At 41.2% G+C, this 9,500-nt stretch overlaps 1 protein-coding gene across 1 annotated transcript in view; it reads left to right on the forward strand.

The window, feature by feature from the left end:
• Positions 1-8,639, forward strand: part of wdpcp (WD repeat containing planar cell polarity effector) — a 59,491-nt gene extending 50,852 nt beyond the window's left edge. The window contains exons 16-19 of the mRNA XM_070841201.1: positions 2,168-2,282; positions 5,218-5,309; positions 7,040-7,083; positions 8,193-8,639. Coding sequence (XP_070697302.1) covers positions 2,168-2,282; positions 5,218-5,309; positions 7,040-7,083; positions 8,193-8,243 — 302 coding nt within the window. The 3' untranslated portion in view covers positions 8,244-8,639. The remainder of the gene's footprint in view (positions 1-2,167; positions 2,283-5,217; positions 5,310-7,039; positions 7,084-8,192) is intronic.
• The last annotated feature ends 861 nt before the right edge of the window (positions 8,640-9,500 follow it).

A 9,500-nucleotide genomic window follows, 5' to 3' on the forward strand; every position in this document is an offset into this window, starting at 1 on the left:
AACGCTAGCTCTGGATAATAAGATGTCAAAGTTACAAGCAAAGCACACCGATTGTGCTGTTGTTGGCTGAAAAAACCCACACGGCATCTGTGTCCTCATGTCCTCCCACCATCTGAGGAAGTGAAGACCCAGCAGATTTACTTTATTTTGGATGAACCTGTGATGGTAATGTCCTCAAAACAACTTTTTAACGAGGTCTGTAAAAAATATGAGCTCAAGGTGGATCAATACCAGCTGTCCATGACGCAACTTCAGACTTTAGCTGTATGTCGTGCAGGTTAATCAGTTGAACTTGGTGTTAACATGCTGTTCGGCTAATGTGGATCCCCATCGGAGCGGAGACTGTGCTCTGGAGACTGCAGAGCTGATGTAGAGGCTGGTGGGCGGTGCTTGTTTGTCTCTGGGCAGTTGACCAATCATAGCAGATTGGTCTCCTCTGGAGGGGGGCCATAAAGAGACCGGAGCTAAACCAGAGTGCTCAGAAAGAGGCTTAAAGGACCATATGAGACAAATAACGTGATTTTTGAACATTATAACTTGTAAACATATTGGAGTAGGACCCCCCATATAAGAGTATGAACCTGAGAATTTGCATAATATGTCTCCTTTAAAGGTGGACAGAGTAAGGCTAGGTGTTCCCCCCTGTTTCTAGTCTTTATGCTAGCTAATTGAGTTTAACTAACTGTGTGGTAACACAGATAACCAACCAGCTGTGCTTTTCTTGAGGAGCATGAGTGAGATCAGCTGTCCTGGGCCTATCACCACCCTCGATTACTTCATTTCACTTTAAGAAAATCATAGAAAGGACTTGATTTATAGTGGAAAGAAGAACACATTGTGTGCTATTGTTCAGATAATACCAGATATACCAGATCGGGTGATTCTTTTAAGGTGGATGTCTTTTGAGATGCACCAGCGTCAGTCTTGGAGTCTTGGAATCAGATTGGGCAGAGGCACCTTATTTCTATGCATCTCTTCTCATCTTTATGTGCATCCATTGTAAATCCTGGTGTACAGAGAATCTGCCTTCGCTTGTTCACTCACACATACACGTAAACATACAATGGAGCACACGCATTTCAGCTTAGAAATGCTCCCTTTCATAACAGCATTGGAAATCGCTTATAGCTGTCTGGCTGACAAGTGTGTTGATTTGGATAGATACGGCTTTGTGAGAGGCAGAGTAGCGAATAAGTGCGAGGGAAGGCCTCTTTCTCTTCGTCTCTATCTCTTTTTCCGTGGAGTAGCGTTTTGCCAAGAGGAGAAGCCAAGTTGGTTGCCTGATCGTTCTGTCTCCCCCTCACAAAGACTGCTGTGGCTGCAGGGCCTTTCAATGGGCACAGAGACAAGAGCTTTATCTGAAGATCCACTTCTCCTCCTCCTCTCTGTCCTTTCTTGGTCGTTATGGTAAAACCCTGTTAGCTCCGCTGTTTGTTGATGGAAAGCAGCGTTTGTTTCTCTTCCCCTCTCAGCTCTGTTGGTTGCTATGCTCACACAACTTCCATTACTTCTCGACTTCTCGTCTCATTCAGAAGCTTTACTAGCATGACATGTTTATCAGAAACAAGACTGTGGAGGCGTAACGTCCAAATTAGCAAAACCTTACACTTGTAAAAAGATCATACTTTTGACAGAAATCTGAGAAAATATCCACACTAGCTACTAATCACTGCCAATAAATGTAATGGGCTATTATTTTAATCTCTCAGAAATCATCATCCGGCTCTGTCAGGTAAATAATGTGGAACATGCAATATAGAGATGGATGATGAATGACTGATGATTTTATTTGCTTTTATTTACACTTACCAACAGGAAAAGATCATGTCAGATTACGAACATGAAACATGAAACACAAAATACTTGTTAGAATAAGTTCTCTGTATAATAGACACACCTAAATCATCATGTGCAGCCAATCAGTTTAATAGCAAATAGTGATGATATTAGAACAAACTGGGTTGTGCTTCTGTTCTATTCTCAGGTAAAAGAAAACTGTTGCTCATCCTTATCCCTGTGTGTGTGTGTGTGTGTGTGTGTGTGTGTGTGTGTGTGTGTGTGTGTGTGTGTGTGTGTGTGTGTGTGTGTGTGTGTGTGTGTGTGTGTGTGTGTGTGTGTGTGTGTGTGTGTGTGTGTGTGTGTGTGTGTGTGTGTGTGTGTCCCCTAGAAGATCCTCTGAGAGGCAGAAACAATGTGTTGTCCGGTTCCAGTCTCAGGGACGGACAGGTGGAAAGGAACCAGGGTGCAGCAGGACCTTCATACCCCAGCACTCGCATAACTCAGTGAGTTACATGTACTTTGTGTGTGTTTGTTTAAGCTTTCTACAGATCAGTGTGTCTGTTTTCAATCAATAACTGAACGAAAACGAGATGTAAACCAAACACTGACATTTCATCAGGCTGATGTGACCTGTTCAGTAAACACTTGTTGATTCGGACAACCAGCAGTTACAGAACGACATTACAATTTATTTGTTTGTGTCCACCTGATGATGAAAGTCCTTCTCCTTCTCTCTTTTAGCTCTGTTTTTGGTCTGTACCAATTCCTGAGGGAAATATGTGGCTCTTAAGCTGCTGAATGCTCCACTGTGTTCACCAGCGAGTCACTAACTGTGTGTGTCTGCTGTATGGTGCTCAGCAGGTATTGCACAATGGGTTTTAGGGTGCTATGTGCTAACCTGTGGTCCTAAACAGATAAACAAAAAGCTGAAACTCTTTAAGCAGAGAGGAGCTGCACTGTTTTCTTTGTTGTTATGAAAATATTGAATATTGCCGAAGTCAATATTGGGTTCAACTTGTTATAGCTAAAGCCCGGGACAGATTTTGTGTGCAGATGGTTCACTTTTTTACTCTCAGTTGTATATGTCATATCCTCTCCCACAGTGATTCACTATTGTCTGTATGTGAATTGCATGAGAGCGTCTGTGGCCAAATGACCCAGCTGCAGCCTAAAAGCCTTCATTCCCTGTGACATTTCAAATGTCAAAGCCACATCAGTTCCGGGTCTTACGCTCGCAGCGATCCCAACGCTGAACCCGGAGCCACATTTAAAACTCCACCGGAGTCCATTTTCACCATGGTTCAGTCTCCGGAGTGCAGACGAAACTCACTGTTTCAGAGTGATTGTTTAATACACTCGTCTACATGAATGACGTGTTGAAACAGTGTGACTAAAGACACACTGAAAGCATCCCTGTCTTTGTCCGTCTCTTTCTCTCGCACACACATGCACAAACAGATACATACAAATATAGCTATCCACGTCTCTATTATTGTGGGATGGGGTGGTGGGAGGAAGTGATGGTGGGGCATTCCTTGTCATACCCCAACTAACATATTGGAGTATTTATATGGGATTTGTGTGCATTAGATAAAAAGGCGCTCTTGTTCTTTTCATCCTCATAGGCTTTTCATGGCTGTTTGACTGTAACAGTGATGACTCTCTACACCCCTCCACCTCCAACCCCTCCACTCTGCGTTTCTCTAAGCCCCCTCCATCCATCCCAAATCCCTTCCTATCAGCCAATTTAAACAAGCTGGGTCCAGAGAGAGAGAAGGGAAGAGACAGAGAGAGATGCTCTGTCCTAAGCTCTTTTTAAAAACAGTAAAAGGAACAAGGGGAGAAAAAAAAAAAGAGTGGTAAAGAGGGTTAGGGCAATTTGGCAGCCAAAAGCCCGGTCGTACTACCCCAGGTCTTCCCTTGCACTGCTGACAGAGGCTAAGAAAGCAGATCCTCAAACCTCCCAAAAGATAATAGCCACAGAGAGAAAGAGACAAAAACCTCTGCCTTTTTTATTCCACAATTTCCCCCCTCCTTTAGAACAATTTTTTATATTGAACCCCCCCCCTTTTTTTTGTAATCTGGTCTCCGATGAAGTTTCATTGTTTCTCATGTGAAGCCAATGACAGCTTAGCTGAGATGGAGTAGGGGAGGCATTGTAGCGCGGGCGTTCTCCCGTTTGGCTCGCTGAGAAAAGAGCAGAAAGAGAGAGGCAGGCGAGCACAATGGCAGTTTGGGGGCTCCTCGCCGATTCCCGCGTTCCCCAAATCCGACTGTGTGCTCGGAGAAGTGAGAGAGAACGAGACGGGAATCTGGGAAGCTTCCCAATGTTCCTTTGATGGCTGCTGGCCTCTCTCGCTCATCACAAACTCCTCTGTCAGCACAGTTAGGAGAACACAGGCCATTTCTATTTTTGCTTAGCGGAGGCCAAAATTAATGTAACACAAGTCAGGAGAAATGCAGAGATTTGACAAATTGATTTTCACTTTCTTAAAATTTATTTGATATTCATGTCTGGGAAATGGTTCAGTATCTCGCTGCATTTGCTGGTGAGAGGACAGATTAACAAAACTGATGCTGAAGCCCCAAACAGAGCCACTACACCTCTGCAGTGGTTCATATCAAAGTTATGAGTTCAGATCAATGAAGATCAGATATCTGCCTGTCAGTGATGTCCATTGCCACATATGATGGAGGTGAGAATATGAGAAAGAAATCTGTCTCACATGACCGAGAATAACCTTATAAATATTGAATTCCATAGTATCATTTTAATTAGGTTGTCTCTGAAGTGTTTGTAGGGGCAGAACCTGGATGGAGATATTATTATCACTCCCACAAAACTGAAGGAGAAGTCAGCTCAGAAGGCACAATAGACATGAGAGTGTGAATATATACACTGCATGCATCTGAAAAAATGAGATGAGAAGAGTTTTCTGCATTTTGAGGTTTGACTTAAATGGAAAGTACTTTGTTATCCCTGTGTTTCTTTGCCACAACACACAGTGGACAGCACAGAAAGAAATCCCCACACATGTTGTCTAAACATATTAAGGGAATCACTAACTAAGGTACCCACACCCCAACATGGACCCCGACAGAAAGCCGCCAACCTCTGAGCCAGGGACTGACTGAGGTTTCTTCCTGTTAAAGGGGAGTTTTTCCTCGCCATTCTTGAATCCTTACTTTTGAATTCTTGAATCGTTGGGACTCTCTTTGTAAAAGAGTTTGGTCTAGAGCTGCTCTTTTATGGAAGCAGCTTGAAGCGTCTTGAGATAACATTTGTTATGGATTGGCAAAAGAAAAGCAGATTTATGGGCAAATGCACCTCTATGAAATATATATAATGTTAATTTTTGGTGTTTTTGGATATATTTTAACCGTTAATCATTAAACAAATTGCAACAGATGGTTCTCAGTTTTCTTTTTGTCCCTCAGTGCTGATGGAGGAGCCAATCAGAGGAGACCACAGGCAGAGAGCATACGTGTGACCGTGAGCCCAGACGTGTTCAGGACACTGAGACAAACAGGTTTGTCTGTCTGTCTGTCTGTCTGTCTGTCTGTCGTACTTGAAGCACCTGTGTTATGCCTGTGAAGAGTTATCTAATGCTGGAGCTTAACCTTTCTGGGTTAAAGAATCACAGGAATATAGATAAGCAGCATTTAACCTGAAGATTAATGGCCGCTGCTTCTCTGCGATCTGTAGAGCAATCTGATAAACAAGAGAAATGAAGAGGTTTATTGGTCAAACTTCACATGTCCTTGAAGTAAATCACGAGCCAAAACATTAGGTCTCTTTTCATCTGATTATAAAACCTTCAGTGTTTCCAGAGGGAGCTGCAAATGTCCACAAGTGATGTCACTTGAGTTAGCATTGAGGCTGACGAGTTTGAAAATGAAAATAGTCTGGCTAGTTAGAAAGACGAGCTCACCACACCTCTGTAGCCGGCTCCTCATCACCGTTTGAGGCTCAAGGCTACACTAGCCGCTGCTAGCTTAACACGCCCACATCTCTTACTGAACTGTTGGTGGTCGAGCGGCATTGTGGGTAATGTGGGCACCAGTTTTTGTAAAGGATGAAGAACACATGGGATAAGAAAGACAATAAATTTTGTTCCACTGAATCAGTTTTTATCCTGTCCATCACAAGTTAAGCAATGTTATAGAAAGTAGTTTTCTACTTTTTTAAAGAAGTCACTTTTGCATGAAAAATGTCTTTCACACCTTGTTGTTGTCATTGTGTATAGCATATTCAGCAATAAGTGTCGTAGAGCCATATTTATATATTCATTCATTTAAAAATCTGAAAGATTTGACTTGGTAGGAAACAGTGGGCCTTTGGTGGTAACCTTGCAGCGTGCCAGAAGACGAACGTTAAAAAAGACACAATGGTCATACAAGTTCATTTCCTCTCAAAAATCCAACTTTAAACATTCGCACTCGCCCCAACTGGACATACTTCCTTTCCATTTGACTATAAGCAAAACCAGCTCCACCTTTTGCTCTTAATTCTCCCCAAACTACCTAAACTAGTAGGCATCTTCGTCCAGCCATCAGTAACAGTCGACAGAGAGAGAGTCAGCCCATTATATTAAAACTCACCATGTTCAACATGTTGGTTTCAGGTCACGTTTTAAGCCCTGCAGCAATTCTCCAGTGACATTCAGCTTGTTTTATTCTCTAAACGTAGCCTGAGTGCTCTCCTCTGCTGGTCTCAGATGTCTGGGATGACTAACGGGTCATTTAGGAAAAACACCCATTAAGAAAACATCACTGTTCCTTCATCTTCTTCACTTCCTCCTCTCCTCCTTCTTGCTCTCTCCATTTTAATAATTCCATTTTCGGGTGATTAGCAATTGTCTCGCTATCAAATCGCTCTGTCATTTGATAATCCGTACTGTAGGCTATTGGGGAGGAATTTGCATCAGCTTTTTAAATATCAGTATAAGGCACGCCGGGGTTTTAATGTCAATCAGAACCTTATTAACGCAGGGCTCAGAGCAAGAGAGATCGCCATGAGTGACAACGGTTTACGTTCGTTAAAACCCAGAAAAGGCGACATGTCCGACCCACTGAGTGAGCATGTAACCTGTTCAGGCATTCAGCTGTGTGTGTGTGTGTGTGTGTTTCTGTGTTTATGTGCTGTAGGGCTGCTGTGTGTGATTATGCATGTCTAATGTTTGGTGGTTGTACTTGTTTAAAGTGTCACGGCTGGTTTACAGGGATGTCTAACATCCTCAAACATCTCCTGTCATTCCAGTTTGTTCTGCAGGAAGCACTGAAGGTGACAGAGACAACATGAATGTGAGTTGATTGACCGCAAATTGATTTTTTATTTTATTTCTGTTGACAGAAGGCTGTATCACGTCTCTCTGTGGATCAGACAGAAATACAATCAAGTGTAATATTGTTGTGGCGGAGTTATAACAGTGGAAAACTAGAAAAAAACTAAATTATCTCGCACAATATTATGGTAACACTTTCCTTAAATACCCTATTTAGTATTTACAAGCATTACATAAACATTTATTAATGGTTTATACCACACTAATGTAGTTATTAGCAACTATAAAAACATTTAAAGTGTATATTTATCTATGATGTTTGTCATCATAATCATGTAATGATTATAGGTATCATAAAGGTAGACTTTATGGCAGAGCTGTTGTATTGGATTGCATTAGACTGTGCAGGTGTACCTAATAAAGTGGCCACTGAGTGTATATTGTCATTCATTATCTGTTTATACACAAGCCTCCACTTATGAGTGCGCACAGAAGGAATTGTAGTTGTTGCAAACACATTAATATGCTTATAATTAGATTATAGTGTGTTATAAACATGTATTAAATGTTTATGTACTGCTTACACAACGCTAAATGTGGTGGTTGAATAAAATGTTAATTAGAATTAAAGGATCTATTCTGCATCATAGTGTTTTACAGGATATTATAGTGTACTACAGTATGCAGTGTAGAGCCATTATTTTGACAAAGGATTCATCATCACTTCTCCAAAATTTCTAGTTCCAGCTTCTCAAATTTGAGGATTTATTGTGTATTTTTATCATACGATAAAAAAAAAAAAGAGATATTTCTTAGTCTTGAACTATTTGTTGGATAAAACAAGCAATTTTAGCAATAGGGATATTAGCTTTGGCTCTGGGAAGTTGAGACAGGTGTTTTCACTGCTTTTTGATAAACTAAACAATTAAATCAATCATCAATAATCAATAAAATCAATAAAATGAGATTAATCAACAATGAACGTAGTCATTAGCTGAAGGCTTCAAGAGAGTTTCAACTGGTGAATAGGAGGCCTCTAAAAGCTCTATGCACTGTCGACCAGCTGGCTTAATATTCACACACTGTTCAGGTTTATAATATGTAACATTTCTGTTTGTTCTCTCTCAGGACGATGACGACCCCGGGATGCTTCATGTGGTCCATTTAGGAATGGTTTGAAAAAAGTGAAGACGTGGTGAGAGTAAGAGAAAATGAAGAGACACAACAGGTCTTGTTTGTCTGTATTTCACATGAAGTAGTTACTTACCTGTGAAGTTGCCTGGATAGGGACTCAAATATCATTACACAGAACAGAATATGGTTATGTAGATCTCTGACTATTATGTGTAAATACACTAGTTTTGTATTACCAGTTTTGTTGTTAATTGTACATTTTATACAGAAAAAACTGTTTGTTAAACCAAAAGCTTTTATTTTTTAGACCTGTATATCATAGTATATTGTTGAAAGTCAGAAAGGGTTTTTTTTCTGTCTTAGTGAAGTCTAAAGCAAATGAGCCTTAAAAGAAAACAGTTACACCGAGTTCTCCCTTTAAAAACATGACAGAAAATGTTTTAAACCTTGCCATTAATCAGCCTGAAAAATAAAGACTTCTATTATACTTCCATCACCACTGATATTGAATGTTCCAGGCTTCCTCTGTGTGTGTGTGTGTGTGTGTGTGTGTGTGTGTGTGTGTGTGTGTGTGTGTGTGTGTGTGTGTGTGTGTGTGTGTCGGCCGAGATTACGGGCCACAGTTTTTATTCATGAATAGGAGCCAACCAGCGTCTTTAAAGCATCGCGCGGAGCCCCTTTCCTGAACAGCAGCCATAGCCGTGTCAGAGCTGTCGACGCGCTGCGCTCACCGACTAATCTGACAGCGCCGCGCGAGCCCTAATCCCTCACTGTATCGTAATCTATTTACTTTGCATTCTAAGAGGATTTCCACCAAAAAATATACAAGAAGCGATGTTGGAAATGGACAGAAGATCAGCGAGGATGCTTTTCTGCTCCTTTTTTTTTGTTTTGTTAGCTTAAAAAAAATCATTGTATGTTTTTTGGGGAGTCAATCCCCTGCGAGAGGAATGGGTGAAAGGAATTACATTTCTGACTGATACTAATACTTCTCTTATGTAAACATCAAAATGTTATATTTCCCTTCTGATGATACAGTCACACTGCAGAGGCTGCTGGAGATAAGTGGCATCTGTCGATGCCTTTAGTGCATCTCTTGACACGTTTATAATTTACAAACCAAGGCTGCATTATCTCCTGATTGTTTGACTTGACAGCTTGAATAAAAGCTGAAAAATTGCTTAACAGGCGAGCACGAGTTCCTCCCATCTCACTGATGGCCTACACAGTAGCCTTTTTGACATGCAAACAGTGAAATCTCCTCTTTCATAATGCAGGAAACAAAGTACAAAGACCAAATGC

The sequence above is a fragment of the Pempheris klunzingeri genome, chromosome 12 (genome assembly GCF_042242105.1).
Source record: "Pempheris klunzingeri isolate RE-2024b chromosome 12, fPemKlu1.hap1, whole genome shotgun sequence".
Lineage (NCBI taxonomy): Eukaryota > Metazoa > Chordata > Actinopteri > Acropomatiformes > Pempheridae > Pempheris > Pempheris klunzingeri.